A 25,940-nucleotide genomic window follows, 5' to 3' on the forward strand; every position below is an offset into this window, starting at 1 on the left:
CAACGGCCAGAGCTGCAGTGATCCAAAGCCAGGAGCCAGGAGCTTCATCCGGGTCTTCCACACAGGTGCAGGGGCCCAAGGACTTGGGCCATCTTCCACTGCCTTCCCAGACCATAGCAGAGAGCTGGATTGGAAGAGGAGCAGCCAGGACTAGAACTGGCACCCATACGAGATGCCGGCGCTTCAGGCCAGGGTGTTAACCCACTGCGCCACAGCACCAGCCCCTAATTGTTTTTGTTTTAATAAATAGGAATTCGGTATTTTTTAATCAGTAGACTTACCATCCAAGAAGATAACTGAGTCAACAATTGGAGATACAGGGGTTATCTCACTAAATATATAAATATTTTCTCTCACCTTCTCTCAGTGAATTTCACCTCTTATTGTCTCTTAGGAACAGAGAGCAAATGTGTCCCAAAGCTTCAGGATTCCTGGATGACAGCTTCATAAGCAATCCGATCACTACCATGGGAAGCTGTTTTAAGGGAAGAGGTCACAGAAAAGGTCATCTATAGGCAACACCCCATTAAATCAAATAAAGAAAAATTTGCACTCACAAAAATTAACGAGGCAGTAAATAATGACCTGACAAAAAAAAGTACTCAGCCAGGTTACCAAGCACCGGATGTTCTGTGGCTTCAGAAGTCCATCAGGGGCTGGCGCCACGGCTCAATAGGCCTGCGGTGCCGGCACACCGGGTCCTAGTCCTGGTCAGGGCACCAGATTTTGTCCCGGTTGCCCCTCTTCCAGGCCAGCTCTCTGCTGTGGCCCGGGAAGGCAGTGGAGGATGGCCCAAGTCCTTGGGCCTTGCACCCCATGGGAGACCAGGAGAAGCACCTGGCTCCTGCCATTGGATCAGTGCGGTGCGCCGGCGGCAGCGCGCCGAGCACAGCAGCCATTGGAGGGTGAACCAACGGCAAAAGGAAGACCTTTCTCTCTGTCTCTCTCTCTTACTGTCCACTCTGCCTGTAAAAAAAAAAAAAAAAAGATCCATCAGCCACAAAAAGCCGGGCAAATCCACCTGCACTCATGTGGCTCAGCAAGTGACGGGAGCCGGGTCACGTGGCACCAATCTGAGCCACACGTAAACAGATATCCTTTTTCCCCAGCCTTTTTAAAAGTCAGATAATTCTGGAAGGATGAATATTTTTCCGGTTGCCTCTTAAGGATCTTTTCCTTCCAGTCAATTGAAAATTGATTAACATGACTCATTGGCACAGCACGGAACCCAGTCAGGAAGTAAGAAACACCTTTCCGGTGTCTTAGTCACTTCTGTTTCTGACTCTTTGCTTCTTCACTTTAGCCTAACTTCGCTGTTTTCCGATTCATTCAAAACGTTTGATAGACAATGTCCTTAGTAGCAGGCATATGGTAGGAACTTGGTGCATGTTGAAGGACCATAAGGTTCTTTCACTACATGTAGCATGCAGTGTTTTATTCGTGGTTTTGCCAGCTACAGTAAACTGTGGACCTTGAGTAACTAGAACGTAAGTATTTGAATTCTTTTAATTTTCTTCTCCTCCAAAGTGCCTAGCACAGGGCTTGGTGAATAACACACACACACACACACACCGATATGTGACGATGTAGCAACATGTACACACACATGCATACACCAGGCTTATTACCTACTGAGTTGCTTAGAAGATCCTCAGTCAATGAACTTCAGGGCTTGTGAGCCGGGCCTTTCTGTTGTATCTGGAGAACACTGATATATTTATAGGAGCCTCAGGGAAGAAAAACACCATCCCTGCTGATTCCAGTGGCTGCTTAACATGTTTGGTTTATGGTGGTTAGTCATGGTTGAATCACTGATCAAGCTATGGTTACCAAGTCTAGTAAACAGATTGCTGTCTAATTTGTTACCATCAGTGAATTATGCACACACCATAGTACTGTTGACTGAAAACATCCCACAGTTTAGATGGTTTTAGTTCTTATTAAATTGTCGTTTACCCTCAGCCTGATCCATTTTGATGTTGCCTAATCTCTTTGAGTTCAAAGCTATTGGCATACTTGAGTGTTAATAATACTCGAGGTGGAAGAAAATAAGGGGTCAAGAGTCAAGTGGAATATAAACCTGGGCACTTATGAGATGAAGACCTTTGGCTTGGTTACTTAACTCCTTGCAAAATCATTTTTCTCAGCTGTAAAAGGAAGGTAATAATAGTACACACCTCCTAGAGTTGCTATAGGGTCATGTGAGATCACGCATGTAAAATACATATAGAATATATGTATAGAATTATAGGCCTTAGAAAACGCTACTTCTAGTCTCTCCTCTCCCCTGGGTCTAACAATCCAAACATGCAATGCCTGTAAAGAGGTTCTTCCTAATGTAAATGACAGGGTGTTTGCTTGGTGCCAAACAGCACTCCCCTCTTCCCCACACACTGTCCCTGAGGCCCCTGTGACCTGGCCCTGCCAACCTCTCCAGCCCTGTCTCCCCCATCACCCTCCCTTCCTGTGATGCCTTAAACCCAGGTCCTCGTGCCTCTTCCTTCATATTCCTTCTACCTCAGAACCTTCCAACACTCTCACCCCAGTCTAGATTCTAGAACATTCTCACACCCCCCCCCCCTTCTGTGTAATCTCCAGTCAACCTTCACCTACCTGCTTACAGGTCACTTAGCAGGCAGAACATTGCCTGCCACCCCTCCCCAAGATCATGCCTCCTCTTACAGGCTCTCATACCATCCAGTTTTCTTTATTTATAGTAGTCATCACAGTCTCTCTCTTAAGATTTATTAATCTATTTGAAAGTCAAGAGATATGTAGAGAAAGGGAGAGACAGAGAGAGAGAGAGGTCTTCCATTCACTGCTTTATTCCCCAAATGGCTACAACAGTCAGTGCTGGTCCAGCCCAAAGTCAGGAACCAGGAGCTGCTTCTGGGTCACCAGTTTTGGGTGCAGGGGCCCAAGGACTTGGGCCATCCTCTGCTGCCTTCTCAGGAGCATCAGCAGGGAGCTGAATAGGAAGTGGAGCAGCTGGGACTTGAACCAGCATGCTTATGGGATACCAGCATCACAGGCAGCAGCTTTACCTCCTGGGCCACAGCACCAGCCCCAGTTATCACAGTCTTAATCATGTATTTGTGCATACTCAGTTGCGTCCCCACAAAATTCATATGTGAAACTCTAACTGTAGGACCTCAGAATGTGACTGCATTGGAGAATGGGCCCTTAATGAGCTGATGAGGTGAAAATGAGGACATTGGGGTGAGCCCTAAGCCAATCTGATTGGTGTTCTACAAAAAGGAGATGAGGACCCACAGAGACAGACACCACGGAGAGAGTGGCCACGTGAGGACCCTGCCAGAAGCTGCGCATCTGCGAGCCAAGGAGAGAGTTCCTGGGAGAAATCAAACCTGTAGGCACCTTGACCCTGGGCTTCCAGCCTTCAAAACTGTGAGAAAATAAATGTGTGTTGTGTAAGCCACCCTGGCTGTGGTGCTGAGTTACAGCGGCCTGTTCTGTAAACCAATGCATGTTTAAGGCCCAGCTCCCTCCACCACACTGTGAACTCCATAAAGACAGGGAACATGTCGATATCACACCAGTGAACACTCAGCACACAGCTCACTGGCTCAGGCAAGATTAATTCATGAATGAATGAATGAATGAATGATACAGGGTGTGTCAGTTTTTTGCTAAAAGCTTTGGGGCTTCTGGGCTCTTCAGTGCTCTTCTCCTGTGAGATTGACAGCAGACATGTTGAATAAGTATTGATTTGGGAGAGGTAAGTGCTAGGTTCTAGATCATTGGATGGGTTCTGAAATGCATAGCTCTCGTGCAGGACGGGGGCAGCTTAAGAGCAAGCACCCCACAGGGGGTTCGCAATGGTCTGCCACCCTTCCAGGCGGTATGAGTGCCCAAGGCAGGGTGAAGGCAGGCTGCATGGACTCCCTGGCACCCTGCAGGATCTTAGGATGACACCACAGGACAGGGAATGCAGACTCGATCATGAGTCTGAAAGGACAGGCCTGAGTGACTTCCAGGTCCACTGTTCCCATATCACCAGCACCAACCACGTCAGACACTCTGGGGAGCTCTGACGGCCCCATGGGGTGAACTTGGAGTCCACACCTGTGCATGGGCATGTGGAGGCTGGGTGGACACCTGGTTTGAAGGACAAGAAGGTCCTCGCCCCTCCCTACAGCATCTCTCCATTACCAGGAGGCCAGATGCTGACAGTCCCCTCACCAGCATGTCACTCCCTGGGGACAGCAGCACTGCATCTGCTTACCTCTTTTTAAAAATGAGCCCCTCCCCCACCAGGCGCTCCACAGTTCTCAGCACTGTTTTCTGCAGATGGGCTTGGCCTGGCTAGGGCAAGCATGGAGAAGGAGGACAAAGGCACATGGAGGGGCTTCATCAAGTTCATGCGAAATGCACATGACACGACACGTGGACTTCAAAATAAACTTTGCTTTGAGTGCTCTTCTATAAACGGTAAGTACCTTTGTAGACAGAAGAGACCCGTCTTGAGTATAAACCCTGCCGATTCCATAGCTTTGCTTTGCTCTGGTGCTTCCGCTGCAGGCCCCCCATATGCCCAAATACCCTGAGTCACACAGTCTGGGACCTGAGGACCCCCATGGCTTGGAAGAAGAGGACTAACCGGTGTTGGCAGTTCACGGCCCTAGCAGGTGAGGAGCGTCAATAAAAGGAAATTCCCTGGAGACTGGCCCTTTGTTCTCTTTTGCTCATGGGTCTATAAATGGTTAATCTGCCTAAGCTGGTAGGAGAAGCTCTCTGGGCTCCTGTGAAGTTTGATTCCTGGAGGCAGATTTTTTTTTTTTTTTTTTTGAATACAGCAAGTGTCAGATAATTGGAAGGGTGGAGTAACTCTATAAACCAAGACACACCTTTGTCAGGACTTGTTGGGAAGCAAAGAGCTGAAAGAAACAAGGGGAAGAGAAGAAGTGAACATTTTTGGAAGATCACTCAGCTTTAACACACCTTGGCTGGATCTGAATAAAAAAGTGGGCGCTGCAAATTGCTAGAAGAAAACATCAGGGGAAGCAAGCGAGAGGGAATTTGTTCACAGGTGTTTGCGACTCCTTCCCAGGCTCAAGCCGGTGAGTAACAGGGCGACTGACCTTCCTCCCTGTGCCTGAGGCTTTGATTGAAGGTTTACCATTTAGAAATTAAATGTTTATGGGGGAAAACAAAGTGAAGTTCCCCAGTTTCTGCTTGATGCGATCAGGTGGACGGAAATGCTGCCTTTGGTGGGTGCATTCCACTTAGAGTAGGGATCTTTTAAAGGAGCAAGGGAGGTTCACGAGTGGCAGAGAAGAGGAATAGGAAAGTTAAGGCTCACCGGGCTCACGTGGCAAGACTTTTCCTATTTTCCGTGTTGTAAAATGGCTTGGGCTGCGCTGTGCTGTGTAGAAAATGATGCAGGCTTGTCGTGCATTTCCTCCCAATCTGTCTCTCTTGCTGTCTGGCTCTCCGGCTCCCTCGACAGCAGAGGACAGCTCCAAGGTGAAGTTCAAGTGCGAGGAAGCGGGGGCCTCCTCGCAGCAGCCCCGGTGCTGCTGTCAGGTTCAGATTAAACTGGGCAAACATTGCTGTTTATTGTGTGATAAAATCCTGCTGTCCTGAATCCAGAGGAAAGTGCAGTCTTTCACATGGTGTGATTAAGTCTAGGAACTTCCTAGGGTCAAGCTGTTGGAGGAAGGCAAGATAAGAAAGACAGTTTTTTCTGTGTGTGAACTCTTAGTGACCAACCTGCTCCCCCCTCCAAACCATTTTGGGGCTGAGGGGAGATTGACCCGTCTTGGTGTCCCACTGGACCAGATTAGCTGCTGACAACTGTCGGCTCCTCTCCTGGAAGCAGAGACAAAAGCTATGGCACATCACTTCTTTGGAGAGGTGGTAAATCAGCTTGCTACGTCCATAACTCGTAAGGAGGGGTTTTTTTTTTTTTTTTTTTTTTTTTTTTGACAGAGTGGATAGAGAGAGAGAGACAGAGAGAAAGGTCTTCCTTTGCTGTTGATTCACCCTCCAATGGCCGCTGCGGCCGGCGCATCTTGCTGATCCGAAGCCAGGAGCCAGGTACTTCTCCTGGTCTCCCATGCGGGTGCAGGGCCCAAGGACTTGGGCCATCCTCCACTGCACTCCCGGGCCATAGCAGAGGGCTGGCCTGGAAGAGGGGCAACCGGGATAGAATCCGGCACCCCAACCGGGACTAGAACCCGGTGTGCCAGCACCGCAAGGTGGAGGATTAGCCTGTTAAGCCACGGCGCCGGCCCGTAAGGAGGTTTTAAAAAGCGTTCACTTGAAAAGCAAAATAGTTCCCACTCCCCTCTGTATGTTCTGTCTCTCGGAGCTAAGGCACAGGTCTTGGGCAGATGCCCAGCCCCTGATGTACGATGCCCTTTGGAGAATCCAGGGGGCTTGCTTTTCAGTCCTGGGCCCTGCACACCCCACGCGAATCTGATCGGAGTTTACGTGGGGAGAGTTAAAGGGGACAGTCCTGCTGTGACCTTGCACACGAGCTTCTTAGGAGGGTGAAACTGATTGGATCTGAGAAAAATTCTACTTCTCAAGAGAGGCCTGTGCTTTCCTGGGTTGGTTCATGTGCCATCATGATGGGCAGCAGGACACGACTGTGGAGGAGCCAGTGCCCGTCCTGCTCTCCCTGGCCGTGAACATCAAAGGTGCCACACGTCTCCAGCCACAAAGCTGCCTCTGGGGTTGCAGAGACAAAAACCTCTGACTTCCTGCCTGTCAAGCAGCTTTGACATTCTCACTGCTGTTTTGTTTTTAGATTTAAAGTGTAAGAATACCCATGATTTCTTGGCAGACTACAGGACCCTAAATGTGTTCCTAAAATTAAAAAGAGAGGGGGGGAGACACTTAGCTTCTCATCTTCTTCTTTGTATCAAGAACAAAATGTCTCCTTGTCTTCAGAGTGGGAGAAAGTTGGTGTGATGGTTTGCTGTCTCTAACAGAAGTTGGTCCTTGTGTGTGTTAGATCACATCATCATTTGAATAGCATCAGGTGAATGTGACAGAGCAAAGTGGAAAGAGAAAGACCTTCTAGCAGTAGAAACCTGGTTTCAGATTGTGTCTTCTTGCACAAGAAAACACTGGGATGGCTTTTACATCCCAAACAGCGCGCTAGCTATGAAAGCACAGCCAAGCGGCTCCGTGGGTCCGTGCCTGGGCATGTTCTGAGACTCGAGTGGAAGCTAAAACATTGCTTTCGTAGAGGGAGGGAGTAAAATAGTGGCCACTAAAGACCAGGGAGGGAAGGGGGCAGGAAGGCTGGAGGGAGGCAGGATAGGGGGCATAGAAATAGAGCTGGAGAGCAGGACCCAGACCCGGAGCCTGTCAGCACCACGGGGTGACTGCGCTGCTGATCATTTATTTCATGTTTTATAAAGAACTCGAAGGCAGGTCATAGGCCCAAACACTAGGCAATAATAAACGTTGAGGGAGATGGAAACGCTAATGGCTCGGATTTATCAGTCCATAGTACTGACTTGGATGAATTACCACACTGTAGTCGGAGCACACACAACAGGCATGGGTCAATTGATCACACACACACGCACGCACGCACACATACCCCCCCCCCTTTTTTTTAAAAGATCTATAGAGGGAAATCAGAATATGGACTTGAGAACTTGAATAGCCTGCTATCCTTAGTTCTAATGAAGTGGCCCAAATGTGCAGCAAGTTTAAAATAAGTCTGTTTTCCAAGCTCCCGTTAAGTAGCGCTCTGGGAAGATGAGGGTTCAGGTGGGCAGAGCCAGGCGTGGCAGGCTCAGGCACGTAGCTGGGCAGGAAACTCTCCTTAATGTGGCTCTTTCAAAAACCATCCACACTTAGAATGTATAAAAGAGAAGAACCGTGAGGCTACCAGAGGTTCCATGGGGTGACCCTAGTCCAGGTTTGTGACTCAACCCATCCTTGTCCTGTTCATAACTCACTTAGAGAAAGCTTCCTGTTACCTCTGGTTTAAAGGAGTCTGTCTCACAGCACATCCCTGCCCCTCCGCAGGTTGCTGTGGCCGAGGAGTCTCGGGCTGTGGGGCACACAGCCAGTGAGTGGCTTCAGGCTGAGAAAGAGGCATTCTCCCCGTACCCACCAGGGGTAGGTTTTCCCGCAGGTTCTCTCCACAGTGAAACTCCCAGGCCCTGCAGGAGGGCATCTGATTTATTTATTTCCTTCCTTCCTTCTCTCCCTCCCTCCCTCCCTCCCTCCCTCCTTCCTTCCCTCCTTCCCTCCCCCCTACCCCCCTCCTTCCTTCCCTCCCTTCCTTCCCTCCCTCCCTTCCTTCCTAGGATTATTTTATTTATTTGAAAGAGTTACAGAGAGCAGTAGAGACAGACAGAAAGAGAGTCTGCCATCCGCTGGTTCATTCCCCAAATAACCATAACAGCTGGAGCTGGACTGATCCGAAGCCAGGGACCAGGAGCTTCTTCAAGGTCTCCCTCATGAGTGCAGGGGTCCAAGCACTTGGGCCATACTCTGCTGCTTTCCCAGGCACATTAGCAGGGAGTTGGATCAGAAGTGGAGCATCTGGGACTTGAATCGGTACCCATAAGCGATGCTGGCACTATAGGCCAAAGCTTTAACCCGCTGTGCCACAGCGCCGCCCCCCAAGGACATCTGATTTCTTAACAGGCTGCTTCTTCAACTTCCAGGGGACGTGTGTTGGCTTTTTGTTACAGATCTAGCCTTGATTATTGGGGTTCAGGAGAAAGATGGAAGGCAGAGAACTGCCTGTTGTTTTACTGGATATAGAAAGAAGAAGCACAACGTGCCAGGTTTAGGACGTGGAGACTGAACTCTTAGCAAACAGAGCTATCATTCATCTGCCTTCATTGCGACAAGTGGAAGAAAGCTAGCCTGTCCCAGATTTATAGCCACTAGCCCCAACTTTCACTGAAGAATCAAAACAAGCCGTAACTCGTGGGAAATAGCAGTGTTCCATGGATTGTTAAAAACGTCCCCTTCGGGATAATGTTTTGTATCAATTCAGGTGCAATCCTAGAGAGCTAGTCACCTTTCCCTGAGCACCCAGGTCCATTTACTCTCCCCAGATGCCTCCTGGTCCACAGCCAATGACCAATTGGGGAAAATAAAAGGCAGAGAGGAACTGCGGAGGCGCCCACGGCTATGGCTATTAATGCTCAAACAAAGGCTTTCAAAGAAGGTGTCCCGAGCCCGCCTGGGGCGCGTGACACAAGTCAGACAGGTTGTAGCTGGAATGCAGATGCAGTCACAGCCTTGGCCTTTTAACGAGGCTGGACTCCTCTAGTGTTAAACTGCTAGGGAGCCCCTCCTCCCGGCGCCACGAAACATAGTCATTCTGTGGCTTCTCAGATCCAGCTAGAATGTTTTCCACAATGCCTCATTCCATGTCTAGAGTTGCATTTAAGAAACACGGATGAGCAAGAGATTGGCACAAGATGGTGCCCGTCTTGGTGAATTCCAGCAGACAGTTTTCAGCAGGTCTCATGAGGTCTTGGTTTTCAGCGTGGAACCCACTTACAACCACATTATGACCATGTTGCTCCATAGAAAGAGAACTAGAGAAAGTGAAAAAAAAACTATAAACTTATCTTTCACAACTACCTAATGAAGGATGTAACCTGGGATAGATTATGTTCATTATTCCTTCTGATTTTAAAGAAATTAAACCAAAGTGGTATGGGCCCAGGCACTGTATCTGCTGCACTTAATTGATAAGCCAATCCCAAGGGCACCAAGCAGGAGAGCTCAAACAGCAAAGGACTCCTGGGCAGAAATGGCTTGCATCAGGATTCTAGAATCAAGTTCTTTTTTTTTCTTTTTTTCTTTTCTTTTTTTTTTTTTTTTTTTTTTTTGACAGGCAGAGTGGACAGTGAGAGAGAGAGACAGAGAGAAAGGTCTTCCTTTTGCCGTTGGTTCACCCTCCAATGGCCGCCGCGGTAGCGCGCTGCGGCCGGCACACCGCGCTGTTCCGATGGCAGGAGCCAGGTGCTTCTCCTGGTCTCCCATGGGGTGCAGGACCCAAGGACTTGGGCCATCCTCCACTGCACTCCCTAGCCACAGCAGAGAGCTGGCCTGGAAGAGGGGCAACCGGGACAGGATCGGTGCCCCGACCGGGACTAGAACCTGGTGTGCCGGCGCCGCAAGGCGGAGGATTAGTCTAGTGAGCCGCGGCGCCGGCTAGAATCAAGTTCTAACTGCAACCAAAGATAAATGAAGAGGAGCAGAAGGTGAGCAGAGGGGAGAGGTCCACAGAGAAAGCCAGAATTCCAGTCCTTCAAGAAGTTGGGCCCAGCCACTATTGCAAAATGGAGCCCAATAGGGCTGGGGATCCTTGCTGTACATTCCTATGTGTTTAAGTCTTGAACCCCATCCCTACCACCATCACCACCACCCCTTGAGGTCAGCCCCACCTTCTATCATCCATGCTTAGGGACACAGCAGATAAGATCTGAATTGGCTGTCCTTTCTGGAATCAGAGTAAGTGAGAAGAGAGAACATAGTTCCAAGAGTGTGTTTTTCTACATATCTGTGGATTTTAAGCTTATTTTCTTGATCAGTTTTTTTCTACTTATGTCTACATATAGGCATGAGAGCCAGTTTTTTATGAAGAGAAACTTCTATCCTTTGAAAGGTGTCAATTCCATGAAAGTTTGGCAATCATAATGAATTGTATTCTGATTTAAACCCTTCAAGCACTAGTCTCACATCCAAACTGAACAGCAAAGCATGGTAGTCTCACGTTCCTAGAGTTCCATGTGGGACGCTGAGCAAGAAGGGGATTCATCAGGATGACTTTGTGGCTCGCCTGGAGTGCCTCGGCAGGCATCCTGCTGCTGCTCCTGGTCCTGCAGAGGATGGGAGTTACACTCAGACGAAGGTCAGGGCCTCCATCTGCTCCATGAGCCTGTGGGTGCTCACCAGGAAGCAGGCCAGTCAATTAGCTTCTGAAAACTAGGATCGCAGGACAAAGGAATAGAATTCAAAGTGGAACTATGAAATGACTCTGGATTATAACTTACGGCAAGAAATGAGAATGACTCCTGTAAACAAATATGCACATGGACAATTTCCCCTACAGATTTCAACTGTAGGAATCAAGTATTTGGTTCACAACTTGAACAATAGCAACCTACACTTACTAAAAGCAACGGTAAGGGGTGGGCATTTGGTGCAGTGGTTAAGACACTTCCCTGGACTGCACATCCCATGTCAGAGTGCATGGGCGCCTGTCCCAGCTCTCCTTCCAATCCAACATCCTGCTATTGTACATCCTGAGAGGCACTGAAGTAAAATAATATCAAAAATTTTAAATAAAATAATAAAGACATTGATTGAGTTCTAGGCTCTTGGCTCTGACCTGGTCCAGCCCTGGGTAATATGGGCATTAAGGAAGTGAACCAGCAGATGGAAGATCTCTCTCCTTTCAAATGTATTAAATAAGTAGAAAAAATTTTTATTAGACAAGCAGAGTTAGACAGTGAGAGAGAGAGACAGAGAGAAAGGTCTTCCTTCTGTTGGTTCACCCCCCAAATGGCCGCTATAGCCGGCACACTGCGCCGATCTGAAGCCAGGAGCCACGTGCTTCTTCCTGGTCTCCCATTCGGGTGCAGGGCCCAGGCACTTGGGCCATCCTTCACTGCCTTCCCAGGCCACAGCAGAGAGCTGGACTAGAAGAGGAGCAACTGGGTCTAGAACCTGGCACCCATAAGGAATGCTGGCACTACAGGTGAAGGATTAACCAAATGAGCTACAGCGCCCGCCCTATAAATAGAAATTATTAAAAATAAGTAAATAAAAGCAAGAAACATGACCATTCCTGGTTTCTGACTTTTCCCACACAGGTGGCTATGGGATGGATGTATCCAAGAAAAACAAACGAGAAGGCACGGAAGTCACTGAAAGACGTAAGAGCATTCACTTTTTTTACATTTATAATTATTTCATAACAAAGGTAATGAATGTGTTGGAAACAGAATAAGAGTCATTTATGAATCTTTACAGACAAGTTCCCAAGTGGACCTTATTCTTCCCCAGAAGATGACCCTGTTGACTCGTAGTCTAACACACTTGTGATTAAAATGTGTCCTGCTTTCTCCTCAAAGGCAAAAATTGCAGTTTCAATGTAGTTTTCCTAACCAGCATTTTTAATGAGTGCATAGTATTCTGTTGAATAAGTTCATCGCAGTTTGTTTAATCATTTCTCTTTGTAGGTTGATGGGAAAACAAAAATCTGAACATGTGCTATCCCAGTGACTGCAGGCCCAAAGATGAAATGACACTAGTGTCATAGTCAAAATCTACACTAAAAATTTAAAAGACACATTTATTTTGTGAAACTGCCGAATGATAAATTCAGAGACATTTAAACTGTCCCCCTTGCAACTCTAAATTAAGGAACTTTTTCACTTACTCTGTGACTTTCATATATCTTCAATAAAACATTCTGGCTCCACAGACTTGGAACTTTAGGTTAGGAAATAATTTATTTTTATGTGTCAAGAAATCCCAAAGGTCTATACAATGAGAGTTTTAGCGAAAGTTCAAGGACTGTTATTCAAATCAAGCTGACACTTCACTCTGAAAAACCATTCCTTTTTATGCATTGAATGCTGTTTCAGTTATATTTGTGACCCCCAGGCTCCTGCTTGGACAACAAAACTAATTAGGAAACTGTAGTGTGAAGCAGGACAGGAAAGAGAGCAGTGTGGGGTGGGCGGGTGCCAACAGTACAGCTCCACATGGCACAGAATGATCCTGCCCTGGCTCCTTCCACTCTGCTCCCCCCTCGGCAGCCCTGCCCACGTGCATGTGCACACACACACATGCCCACACACGGGAAGTCTGCTTCAAAGATCAGCCATCCCAGCCGATAAGCCCAAGGGTAAAGGAGTTGGTAACACTTGTGGTCAGAGCACAAAATTGGCCCTGCTGTGGTATGGGGACTCTACCTCTCCTCCTTGCGCTGCCACAGGGGAAGGGGCGACTCGGGAAGGCAGGAGCTCTTGCTTGTAACTGGCATCCTTGAGAACACCTGAAACTTTTATGGCCTCCATAGACTCCTGATCTCTCAAATCCTGAGAAACTCAATTATGGGAGTGTGGAGGGAGGAGATGCAAAGGAGCTGGTTCTTCAAGTGTGCCTCGTACTGATTTTACCAAGCACCAAACGTGGGTCACCCAGACCCCTTCCTTCCCACGCCTCTCCCCACTCAAGGCTGACCCTAAGGATTTTGGAGTGAATCATGGTGTCCTGAAGCATTTCCAGATTCATAGAGCAGTGCTAAGTGACATCAGCCAGGGTGCTGGTCCCAGCTGGACTGGGTAGACATCGGCATGGCCCTCCTTCAAGGTCAGACTCATAGCCCAAACCAGACCTAATTGTCAAAGGTGCTACGTAGATCCCAAGACAACTCATTTTGCAAATCAGTGGGTAACTTCTTTTGGTTCCAAAGAAATATAAAGTAGTTTTCCAGGTACACTCAGCCTCATTGTTATTGTTCATATTTTCATGCCCTGTGAAGTGGATACCAAACCTGAAAGCACAAATGCACACAAATCTGTTGAACTAACTGTAACATGCTGAGCCTCTGACAGCTGGGGGACCTTGCCAAAATACAGAGATGTCATTGCATCCCACTTGACCTCATCTTTCCTTTGTCTCATTCCAGTTATCACTGAAACAGTGACTACAAGACTTACTTCCTTACCACCAAGTAAGTAGCTCCCTCCATGGCTGCCTTCTCAGCCCCACCCCTGTCATCTTGTCCATGATAGCTCACGCTCCCACTGAACAAACCCAAATTACCCAACTTTTTTTTGTAACAGCTGTCTAGATGTTAATTTGTGTATCACAGAGCCTGCCAGATAAAAGTGTGTAACTCAGTGGTGTACACTTAGTGTAACAGTGTTAGAGTAGTCACAGAGCTGTTGCTGGCATCTGAGAACATTCCCATCTCTCTCCAAAAAGAAACCTCATGGCCTTAGCCGTCACTCCCAGTCTCTCTCTACTCTCTCCAGGTCTGGAAACTACAGTCTTTCTCTCTGGGCTATAGATTTGCCTATTCTGGACAATGGAATCAGAAATCTTACCCAACCTGAGAGAGGTAGCAGGAAAGGACTCGTCCAGTGAAGCTTCCGCTTGAGTTCACTTCTTCCCAGGCACTCCTGAGGGTTCGTGGGTTCTGCGTTAGGCATCTGAGCCCCAAAGCTACCCCTGCACCTCCCAGGAAAAGCCTGGCTGGCTGGGAATGTGCAGAACCTGCCCATCAGCTGACAAGGTTGGAGCTGCAATGGGCTGCCGATGAGATGCCAGCACCCCAGAGCTGTCCCTTGTCCCTCCGACTTGTTTGGCATGGCCATGTCTGGGCACTGGAGAGGCATTTGGAAAAAGCAAGCCGACCCCGGTCCTGGATGCAAGGAGCTGTGCCTCACTCAGCTGCCCTTTCTAGCTTGAAAATTTTCCAATGAGCATCTGACTATGCTCTACCCAGAAGTCTTTCCTTCTAAATCCAGCCGAATACTTACCCTAGATATTTGTATCACAAACAAAACAGAGCAGGCAGCTCTCAGCAGCACCCCATAGCATAGGCAGAAAAGACACCCCAAGCCAAATGAGTCCTGGTGACAAACAGGAAAGGCTTCCACAGGGCTGGGGGTGAGGACACTTTCTGACCGGACTTGGCTCTGAAACTCACCTACTTTTTGCTCCTGGCAGAGGGGGGCACCGGCAATGGCTATGCTAAAACAGGCTCTCTCGGTGGAGGGAGCCGGATGGAGAAGCAAAGCCTGATTCATGGCAGCAGCAGCTACATAAACTCAAGTAAGTGGCTCCTGGTACAAGGGCCCAGGAAGAGCAGATGGGCAGGGAGGCCCCACGGGCTGACACATCCCGGCTCAGTGCGTGCCAGGGACGATTGCAGCTGCTTGTCACCCATTCTAGATGCCCAAAGTGCTATCTAAATGACACACAATGCAGGGAGGGAGCAACTTTTGAATTACCAGCATTTGAAGACTCCTTAGAAAAGGATCAATTTTCATTAAGTTCCGAGTAGGAGTAACTTTCATTAATTAAGAAAGCTTTCTGGGTAGGTGGCTGTTACTCGCTGAATCACTCCCTCTGAGACCTCTCTTAGAGACGGGTGTGCCCGTTTGAGGGTTTACGATTTGTATTAACAGTGAGAGAAACAGAACGGTTGGGTTACTGGGCTAACAGCATCTGCAGCCTCATGGCGCACGATTCCAACACAGGCCCAGCGTTCCCAGTGAAACATCCTGGCAAACTCACAACCTCGCAAAACAAGGCAAAACAAACTCAGAAATGAGAAGCACACACGCCTAATTCCTGAAGCCCCTTAGAAAACTGTGAAGGGAAACTGGCAAGTCAGACCCCAGACCCCAGAAGGGCCATGCTGATGACTAGAAACTAGGAAGGCGTCACACTTCCCAGTCGGGGACTCACCAGCCTGTCGAGGCAGGGGTCCAGGAGCAAACACTGGGGCCTCCAGCCAAGCCCTGCTAGCCCTTTCCATTCACGTTCACACGACCGACCGTGAACCTGAAGGGCGTCCCTGTCCCCTGGGGAATGCACGGGAGTGAGAAGCAATAGCCAACCGCCCCCCAGCCCACTTCCACTTCCTGGCAGCCCCAGGAATGCCAGGGCAGGCCCTTTCAGCTGCAGCCCCCCTGTCAGTTAGGGGCTGCCTGAGAGTCCTTGGGAAGATCCCTGGGTCCCAGTGTCCTTCTGCCCGGTGCCGGCTCAAGTTCCACGAGGACCGATGCTTTTCCCTGCTCGCAGGTGGAAGCCTCCGAGGCAGCACCTCCACCTCCAGTTACAGGAGGGCCCACTCGCCCGCCTCCACTCTGCCCAACTCACCAGGCTCCACCTTCGAGAGGAAAAGTCACGGGACCCGCCATGGAACGTATGAAGGTACCCGCCCCCCACGCGGCCCGAGAGAGCCGTTCTCTTCCCAGCATTTCACACGGCCCTCTGATGTGGGCGCAGGCATGTTCTTTTCTCTCCCAGGTTCTTGCCTCACACAGAGATAGGAATTCCAGGTGGAGACTAGCGATGTGCAAATAGGAACAGGATTTATTTAACAGTGAGGGTGCAAACATACGTTCACGCATGAGCGAGGGGCCCTGCAGAGAGAAACACCCATCGTGAGTGGGCCACAGGGTTGCCTGTGAAAGAGAAAACAAGAGCAGTGCCTCCAACATGGTCCACAACAAACAGAAACCTCACCCCTGTTCTAGGCCTCTTTTAGTGAGGTAGGGGTGGTGCCTTAAGTGTAAAAATGCAGTGGGATCCTACCAAGCTCCTTGCTCCGGGATGAGACCAGTGCATCCTGGGAAGGTGGGCATAGCAAGCCGACAGTTAGGGAGGGACGCACTGCAAGATTGTGAGGATTCCAGCTCACCTAAACTTTGGTCCCTAGTGATACCATTTCACTCTGAAGGGCGACACGTAGCCCATCTGGCTTCGCCTACATCTGCTCCTCACCTTGTCCCCACCCCGCCTTCTTTTCTCACCCTTCTTTACGGACTCGTTACTTGAAGATGTTACCGTTCATTTACCACTTCATTCATTCAGTCATCCATTTTGTCACTTTTCCCACTAGACTTTTTTATTTTTTAAGATTTTATTATGTGTATTTGAAAGGCAGAGTTACAGAGAGAAAGATACAGAGAGAAGGTCTTCTATCCACTGATTCATTCCCCAAATGGCTATCATCACCAGGCTGGGGCCAGGCTGAAGCCAGGAGCTTCTTTCTAGTCTCTCACATGGGTGCAGGAACCCAAGCACCTGTACCATCTTCCGGCCTTCCCAGGCACACCAGCAGGGAGCTAGATCAGAAGTAGAGCAGCTGGTACTCAAACCACTGCCCACACGGTACAATGGCATCACAAGCCATTGCTTAACCTGTCACTCCACAATGATGCCCCCTGCAACTAGTATTTTATTAAATGTCTTCCATGTGTTTAACACTGTGTTGAATGTGTTACATGGATCAGACATAGAACTGGTCTTTAAGAAGCCTGTAGTCTAACAGACAAAGATGACAGATTCAAAAAAAATACTGCCAAGTAGGTTATCACTTTCAGCTAAGGAAATCAGGAAAGACTGGACCTTCACAATGCATAAGAGACAGATACCCAGAGGTAGAGAGTTCCAGTGCAGGCTGGGCAAGCAGCAGCATACACAGAGACAGGAAGGAGAGCCCAGGGCTGGTACAGGAGGTGGCCTGGTACCCATGTGGAGAGGGCTGGAGGGAGCCAGATTCAATATGATGATGGAATAAGAAATTTGGACTCTATTCCAGACACAATGAGAAGGCATGGATGTTTTGGTTTGGTTTTTTTTTTTTTTTTTTTTTTTTTTTAGCGAAATAGTCCATCATATTTGAGGTCAGGGTAAGAACTCTGGGGGAGACACGTGCAGGAGGAACTGGTAAAAGAGAGACTAAACACCAGTACTGAGCTGGGAGGAAATCCACAGTAAGCCGGAGAGAACGCTTTTCTGGGCCTGGGCTGGTAACCTTGGGATAGGAGGGGGCTGGCGGTGGAAGACCAATGGTGGGAGGTGGAACTGGCAGGGGTGGCCATGGCTTAAAAGTCAGGAAGAAACTGAGTCAGCGGCTCCCAGTCAGGTGGGGTTCCTGGTGGTGCCGACAGCCACAGTAGGGACTCCAGGTGGAGGACCCCACATAGACGAATTCGGTTGTTTTGTCCTGAGATGAAGCTGTTCTCAGTGGCAGGCAGGCAGGCATGCAAGAAGCAAGGAAGGAGGAAAGGCAGGCAAACAGGGCCCCTGCTTTCCGTGGCCAGTACCCGTGCCTCTGAAGCGATTCTGGACACAGTGGTGTGCTGCAGCCCTGGCCGTGGTGCGTCCAGCTCTGCACCTGAGCCTGGAGCGCCAGGAAAGTCCGCTAATGCCCTTCCAGAACCCTAGGGCTGTGGGGACTTGGATGTGGCCTATACCCCACCCTCTGGGAAGCCCCAGGGGCCGGGCAGCCATCTGTACTCAGTGTTTTATCCCCTCTCTTCAGGGAGCTCCAGCGGCAACTCCTCCCCTGAGTACCCCCGGAAGGAATTCGGTACGTCCTCTCCTGGTTTTCTGCAGAATCGGTGCAAAGAGGCTCTGGGAGAATGCTCCAGTGGTGGGGTGGGAGGGACGGGGGACTTCGTGGGTTAAATGAAGGCTCCCAAAGAGGCTTGACCTCTGCTGACCCATTTTCCGCGTGTTCTTTGTCCTCTGATGCATCCACAGGTACCTTCTCAAAGCACTACTAAAATGGCTAAGTGTTTGGACAAGGCTCATCCTTGGAGAGATAAACTCCCAGGGCAAAGCTGTATTGTAGGGTTGCTCCCCTCCATCAGACACAGAGACCACTCAGCAAGGAGGAGCAGCAGTTAGGATGCACACAAGCCAAATATCCCAGCACCTTGGTCTAGCGCACTTCAAAGAGGCAGGCTGTAGGCTGAGTGAGACCTTGCTCTGAGCCTTCACTTGGCCCTGTGTCTTTGTTCCCTGTTCTTGGAAGCCCATTCTGCCTATGAACCAGCGACACAACATCAATTACAGTAGTGATTGCAACTGTGTTTATTTGCTTATGGAGGGAGAACCAGGGTGGTCTCTAAACAAGCATAGAGCAAACTTGGCAGCCTTGGGACCCATTTGATCAGTGTACTCAGCCAGGCCGAGTGGACCACGCATCGAGCAGGCACTTCAGCCAAGTGAACAGCCTCAGTGTGCCAGGGCACCACTGAGCATTCTCCGCCCTTTCTCTGTAGGGTCACTGTTTATTAAAGCATCAGCCATACAGAAAAGCTCCATCCAGATTTAGACATTCTATGAAATAATACCCCCCAAAATACATCTGCTTCTTTGAAAAAATATTGAACAGACCACCTCGAATACACGCCTAAAATTACTTTTTGTTTATTTGTTTCTCAGCATCTTCTTCAACCAGAGGACGGAGCCAAACACGAGGTAAGTGCTCACGCTGGGTCCAGCTGAACTCCTTCCACAAATGTTCTCTGAGCAACTGCCATGTGCACAGGGGGAACAGAATAAATACGGGTGGATGCTGCCCTCAAGGAGCTTAGAATATCCTGGGAACCTTTTGCTGGCTCTGTCAGGATGAGAAGGATAGCTTTGGCCATGATCTCTCAAGCAGGAAGCAGCAGGAGTGAAAACGCATGGTACCGAACCAGCAAAGCTGTCTGGCCTGGGTTCTCAGTAGAGACAGCTACCCTGGGGGGATTCCTTTCTAGGTTCTGGGTTGGCTTTCATTGTCTTTCTGCAAAAGCCCATGGGTTTCAAGTTCTTTCAGGGACAAAGGACTCTTTGTAATCTGCTCCCATGGGAGACAGATGCCACCCTGGGAAAAGCTGCCCTGAAGGGGTCTGTGGGGCTGGGGAAGGCAGACTCCTTCCCAGCTTGGTGATTCTCCACACTAGCCTAGACTACCTGCAGGCCGTGTGGTCATCAAGAACTGGTGAGTTGGGAACACACCGTGATTTGAGGCTGACAGTTGAAAGAGGCCGCTTTTCCATCTGAAGCCAACTAATAAGCGGCCCGCTCCCTGCCCTTCCCATTTCTGAAAAGACAAACACTGTAGGTTTTAGAATTCTAGCATGGCTGAGAAGCCACGGAGGCAGCAGAGAAGTGTGGGTCTGGTGTTTAGGAACTGGACCACGGGAAGGGGTGGGTCTGTACTGAGAGTCATGGGCCACCTTGCCCAGCCTGGGACATGTGCAGCTGGCAGGTGGGGTGCAGAAGAAGGGCCGTCCCTTTTTAAACAGCACCTTTCTTGGTCGTCCTTAGCTTCCTGTTGCCATAACCAGAAATCTCAGGGTGGCCCAAGGACTCCTCTGCCATGCAGAGTTGGGTGTCAGGGACTGGAGTGGCTGCCGCTCCATTCACAGCCTCTCCATCTCTTCCCTTGCACAGAGAGTGAAATTCGAGTTCGACTGCAGAGTGCATCCCCATCTACCAGATGTAAGTGGTAACTCCTTTGCTGAACAGAAAGGATCCAGGAATCCAGGCTAGCCCTGTGTGTGTGTGTGTGTGTATGTGCGTGCGTGCATACATACATGTCTGCCCTCAATTACCAAACGTCTGAAAGACTTTCTATGAGCTGGAACCCTCGGCCGGTGCTGTGTTAGGTCCTGAGCAAACCATGGCACCTGCTGCTTAGGGGTTCACAGACTCCTGGGAGCTGGCCAGTCAACAGACCATCCCAGCTCAGTGCACAGAGGAGAGGCCCCTCGTTGGCCAGAGTGGGGTGCAGCTCCGGGGTACCCCCAGAGGCCTTCCTGGGTTAGGTGTTGCTTAAAGGGAGATGAAGAGCAAATCAGAGTTAGGCTCAGAGGACGGAGCCAGCAGGAAACCCCCAAGGCACAGCTCAGTGCAGGGAGTCGTGGGACAGTTAGGAATAGAGAAGGGCCAGATGTCAGAGTTTACCCCAGCCTCGAGCTATGGGAGTTGTTGGCCTCCTGAAATTCAAGTGGGAAGTTACTTGACCACTTTTTCAAATGAGCCCCACCTTTAGGGCAAGAGCCAAGCACAAGGAGTCAATGAAGGGAAAACTGGGCCAGGGGACTCCGGATGCAGAGGCACGGGGATGGGGAGTGGGTGTCCAGAGAGCTCAGTGCTGGGGGCATGGGATCCAACTTCAGGTCTGACCCCCTCCTACCTGAGTCCTTCAAGCCAAAGAGTGCTGAGCCTGGAAAGGATGGTGCTTTCCAGGGGGTGGGGCTGGGAGCTCCCCCAGCACAGACGAGCTGTCTGCACATGTGTGCACATCTGTCTGCCCTTACGTACCAACCTTGCGGGACGTCAGCCTCCTCTCCTAGCTCCCACTTTAGGAGGTGTCAGGGGCTTGCTGCACTCGTTGTCCTAGCTGCAAACAGGAGCAGCCAGCCAGACTTGGAAGTAAATGACATGTGAAAGCAGCCTAATGCTTAGGAGTTAGGGCCGCAGACTCCAGCTGAGGCCCCCGGGCACACGAGGGTAGGGACCTGACTTTGGAGGCGCCCTGTGCAGGAGGCGTGAGTACTGCTGAACCACTCGTTCCAGGGGGCCTGGCTCTCTAACTGTCCCACACACAGATCTCCCCACTGGTCCCAGAGGCCAGGCTCTTCCAGCTGCATTGTCACCCATGTGGTGTCTTGTGAGGGCTAATTAGGAAACCTCTCCCGAGGACTCTGACATCCTTATGAGAAGCTCTGTTCTCATGGGGATGTGAACATTACAAAGTGCCACATTGTAATTTGCAAAATGCAAATTTTTTTTAAAAGATTATTTGAAGGGCAGAGTTAGCAGGGAACTGGATCGGTAGTAGAGCAGCCAGGACTCAAACTCTTCCCTGATGTGGGATGCTGACATCACAGGTGGCGGCTTACCCTCTGTGCCATAATACTGGCCCGGCGAAATGTAAATGTTAAAGTGATCATCCCCAATGCCCCGTGTGTGAAGCAGATGCCATTGGCCCTAGTGTTCAGAACGTCCTCAGTGTTCTTCCCCCTGCAGCTGGACTCAGGGAGGAATCCTGGGCCTCACCGAAAGGCGGGGGGACTTCTCACAGGGACGGAATTGGATGATGTTAAGCGACTGCTCAAGGGCAGCCGGTCCGCAAGCGCGAGCCCCACCCGGAATTCCTCCAACACACTCCCCATCCCCAAGAAAGGCACCGTGGAGACCAAGACGGTGACAGCCAGCTCCCAGTCAGGTAAGCCCCAGGGCCCCCTCTGGCATGGGGGAACTGGACAAAGAGGGCGGGTTCTCCCCAGCCTGGGAACTCAGAGCACCCTGACAGGCCTCCCAGGCTTCACTGGCCACCTCCCAAGCACAAGCACCTGCTCCCTGGGGCAGCATGAAACACGGGCTGTGTCCTACCCCCTCCCGCTGGGCACCCTGCAGCCAGCTGTAAGCCTTGGGGTCTTCACACAGGAGAGTCTTGACAGAGCAATGTGCTCAGGGCATCTTTAGTGCGAGCTTCCTCTGGGCCACACAGCAGGTCCTGGGGAAAGCAACATACAGACAGTTGCGGGCACCGCCCTCTGGAGGTAAGGGGCCTGGGGCAGCAGCAAACTGGGAGGCCCCAGTCGAGAAGGATGGGGGTCACTCCCCCCGCATCTGTCAAGAGCCTCCAAAGGGTGAGGCGGGGCTGTGTGTGGCAGGGAGGTAAATTAGCAGAGCCTCAGAGGGCTACAAGGGAAGAAGCCCGGTCTGCCATGATACCAAGTGGCTCTCTCAGTCACTCCTGGGGGAAAATCCTGATCTTGCGGCTTTTTCCTAGAAAACCCTTCCTGCCCCGTGTGGCCAGCTCCCTCTTGCAGGGTGAGCACACAGAACAGAACAGGAAAGCCCCTCTATGCATCTGGCTGTCATGGTGCAGCATGGCCTCTGTGACCCGAGGGCTCCCTCCGGACACACAGCCCGCCATGGCTGCACTTGGGCGCACCCACTGCTCCCCAGAGAGCGCTTCCAGGCATCTCTGAAGGCACAGGAGTCAGCCAAAGGCGAGAGGAGACCACCAGAGGACAGCCCCCCAGGAGGCAGAGAGGGCCTTGGAAGGAGAAACGGGTGGGCCTCCAGGCAAACTGGACCTACCTTGAATTTCACCAAGGCCTGCCAAGAACTTCTCACCCAAGGGACCAGGTCTTCCCCAGCCAGGAGAACTCAGCTGGGAGCGGGACCACCAGCTGCCCCAGGTCACCCTGGACAGGGGTGCTGCTGGGACTGCAGCCTTCAGTGCTAGAACCGGGAAAGTGCCAGCAAACCCAGTGCCCTCATGGGGACACCTGGCACCATCTCTTACTGGGCCATGCGTGTGCCTGTCCCCAGTGTCAGGCGCCTACGACACTACCATCCTGGACGCCAACCTCCCCTCCCACATGTGGTCCTCCACGCTGCCTGCGGGGTCCTCCATGGGGACATACCACAACAACATGACCACGCAGAGCTCTTCCCTCCTCAACACCAACGCCTACTCGGCTGGATCAGGTAGGTAGCGGTGGCATACCCACCTTGCCGCACCTGCGCCATGCAGCCGAAGGACCCCTTGGGCATTGGCCATCCCCAAGGCTTCCTGCGGGGTCCTTCTGTGCTCAAGCGCTCCTGGAGTTGCGCCAGAACCTCGGTTCAGCTCAGCTGAGAAGCTGCTTCTTCTGGGGTGTTAGAATAGAAACAAGTGCATCCGCAGGACTAGTTCCTACCCCTGGAGCAAGTCCCTTCACTTGTCTTAGCTTCAGGGTCCTCTCTGTAAAATGTGGTCACTGACAAGAGAGCCTTTAGCTGGGCCCACTGTCCACTCCGGGTTTGATGGACCCAAGATCATCTGGAGCCCCAGGGATGGACGCCACAGACTAATGTTCAGCTCTCAGCTGCAAGGCAAGAGAACTGGCTATTAAGTTTTTTTTCTGGAAACAAGAATGTAACAAAATAGAAAACCCCGATCCTGGCATGCCTTCCAGTGCTCCCACAGTACCCGAGCCTGTGTCCCTGGTCTGGGCTGGGTGTCCCTCTCACAAGCCCTCCTCTTCCCCCATGCAGTCTTTGGAGTTCCAAATAACATGGCATCCTGCTCGTCCACCCTGCACCCCGGACTCAGCACCTGCTCCTCAGGTGGGTGTCGCCACCTTGAGTGGCATTTCTAGGCTCTCTGCTTAAAAACATTAAGAATGCTCTCTCCTGGTGAGGAAAACAGCCCAGTTTCTACAGAAGAAAGCCTGCCTGCCAGGGGTGGCCCTGTGCACTCGGCCCCTCAGAGGCCAAGGCTAAGTGTTTCGAATGCAGAAGGCACAGCACCTGGCTACGGGACAGGGAAGCAGCAGGGGCTGGGCCTGAGCCCACACTGCCCTACTGGCTCTCAGCTGGGACCTTGATTGTCCGCCAGCATTGGGGAGATGAAAGAAGTGGACTTACGGTGTTTTCAGGGGGAAAGTTAATTTAGAAGAATCTTATTTCAGATCTTTTTATAAACATAGTAATTCATGGGCATAACTACATTGAGATAACAATGTTCCTGCTTAGCTCCCAATGCAAACATATTACAGAAACATTTATGTACTGCTTCTGCATGTGTCATAATTGTACACATGCAAATGAGTTATCAGCCACATCTTTTTTTTTTAAGATTTATTTATTTTGAAAGTTACACAGACAGTGAAGGAGAGGGAGAGAGAGAGAGAGAGGCCTTCCATCCTCTGGTTCACTCCCCAGATAGTTGCAACAGACGGAGCTGCGCCAATCGGAAGCCAGGAGCATATGGGTACAGGGCCCAAGGACTTGGGCCATTTGCTACTGCCTTCCCAGGACATAGCAAAGAGCTGGATCGGAAGTGGAGCAGCTTGGACTTGAACCAATGTCCATATGGGATGCCAGGGCACTGCAAGTGGCAGCTTTACCTGCTATACCACAGTGCTGGCCCAACCTTTTTTTTTCCCCCAAGAAATCAGTCTTCTTCCTGTAATACTGAGACTAGTATATGATATAGGTCATTTTTTAAAAAGATTTATTTGATTTATTTGAAAGGCAGAGTTACAGAGAGACAGAGAGAGAGCTTCCATTCTCTGGTCCAGTCCCCCAAGTGACCACAATGGCCAGGGCTGAACCAGGCCAAAGCCAGGAGCCAAGAACTTCATCTAGGTCTCCCACATGCATGGCAGGGATACAAACACTTGGACCATCTTCTGCTACTCTGCACAAGACATTAGCAGGGAGCTGGATTGGAAGTAGAGAGGCCGGGGCACGAAGCAGTGCCCATATGGGATGCCAGTGTCTCAGGCCATGGCTTTGCCTGCTGTGCCACAGGGCCAGCCGATACGGATATTTTTAATTTACTTCACTGGTGTAACTGCAAGGACACATTTAGCATGGAAATTTCCAATACCCCCAGCAGCCCAGGATTCCACCAAACACAGAGAACCCCAGCTCTGGGCCCTGTTTCTTCCACCTTTGCTAAGTCCTGGCTGAGTGAGGCCCCAGTGAAAGGTTCCTGATGTCGAATCCATGACTTGTGCTCCCAACATGAGATGGGATGGAGTAGCCAGTGAGGAGTGAACTCCCCCACATTCTTCAGAAACAGTGAACTTGGAAATCACAAAGGGGTGGGGGGAGATCTGTGAGTTTGTGTTTGCGTCAAAAGGGAGTTAGAAGGGAAGCCAGCCTCTGCAGTCCCAATGTGTCCACATCTCTGACCCACAGTTCCTCCACTGTGTGTCATGGCACCCACAGACCCCCTGGGATGGCTTAGGATTCAGGGAATTCATGCCCACCTGGCAGATCCCATGGGAAGCACTGTTGTTAGGTGTGTGGGTCCAACTACTTGATAAGTGGAACCATCAGGAATATTTGGCCCAGGGTAAGGAGGTGGGGTCATAAGGAAAAAAAAAAAAAAAAGATTTACTGTGTCACTAAGAGTGTGAGAACCAAGAAAGTTTGGGGATCTCTGTTACCTGTGTGATCATTTATCATGAATGTGGTGCGGGGACTCCAGGAGGCTGCCCCGGGTAGGGGCCATCCTCTGCGTGCCCCGTACTCACCTGCCCCCAATCCCTCTCACAGTGTTTGGCATGCAGAACAACCTGGCCCCCAGCTCGTCCACCCTGTCCCACGGCACGGCCACCACCTCCACAGGTCAGTAGCCTGGGGTTGGAGCTCAGGGGCTGGGAAGCAGCAGCTACAAGCAGCATGCGCAGTACCTGCAGTAGAAGGAGCAGAATGCCCCCAGTGAAGCTTTCCCACCGACGAAACAGCTCCCTCTGCAGCCTAGAGATGCCAGCCTTGACCTCTTCCTGGCTCTGCCTTGAGGAAACACACAGCAGGGCTGTCCAGTCAGCAGCAGCTACCCCCTGGGTGACATCCCCTGTGTATCCCCATGTGCTTCACAGCCAAACTGGTCAGGGCGGTGCTCTTGTCTGCTGTGCTGTCCTGACAGCCCA

At 50.6% G+C, this 25,940-nt stretch overlaps 1 protein-coding gene across 1 annotated transcript in view; it reads left to right on the forward strand.

Annotated features, from left to right (window-relative positions):
- The first annotated feature begins 11,839 nt into the window (after nt 1-11,839).
- Nucleotides 11,840-25,940, forward strand: part of COL17A1 (collagen type XVII alpha 1 chain) — a 41,161-nt gene continuing 27,060 nt past the window's right edge. The window contains 11 exon segments of the mRNA XM_062214201.1: nt 11,840-11,897; nt 13,661-13,705; nt 14,707-14,811; nt 15,787-15,918; nt 18,038-18,085; nt 18,946-18,981; nt 19,945-19,992; nt 21,581-21,724; nt 22,843-23,001; nt 23,551-23,622; nt 25,564-25,635. Of these exon segments, the coding sequence (XP_062070185.1) occupies nt 11,846-11,897; nt 13,661-13,705; nt 14,707-14,811; nt 15,787-15,918; nt 18,038-18,085; nt 18,946-18,981; nt 19,945-19,992; nt 21,581-21,724; nt 22,843-23,001; nt 23,551-23,622; nt 25,564-25,635 (913 nt within the window). The 5' untranslated portion in view covers nt 11,840-11,845.

The sequence above is a fragment of the Lepus europaeus genome, chromosome 17 (genome assembly GCF_033115175.1).
Source record: "Lepus europaeus isolate LE1 chromosome 17, mLepTim1.pri, whole genome shotgun sequence".
In the NCBI taxonomy this organism is placed as follows: Eukaryota; Metazoa; Chordata; class Mammalia; order Lagomorpha; family Leporidae; genus Lepus; species Lepus europaeus.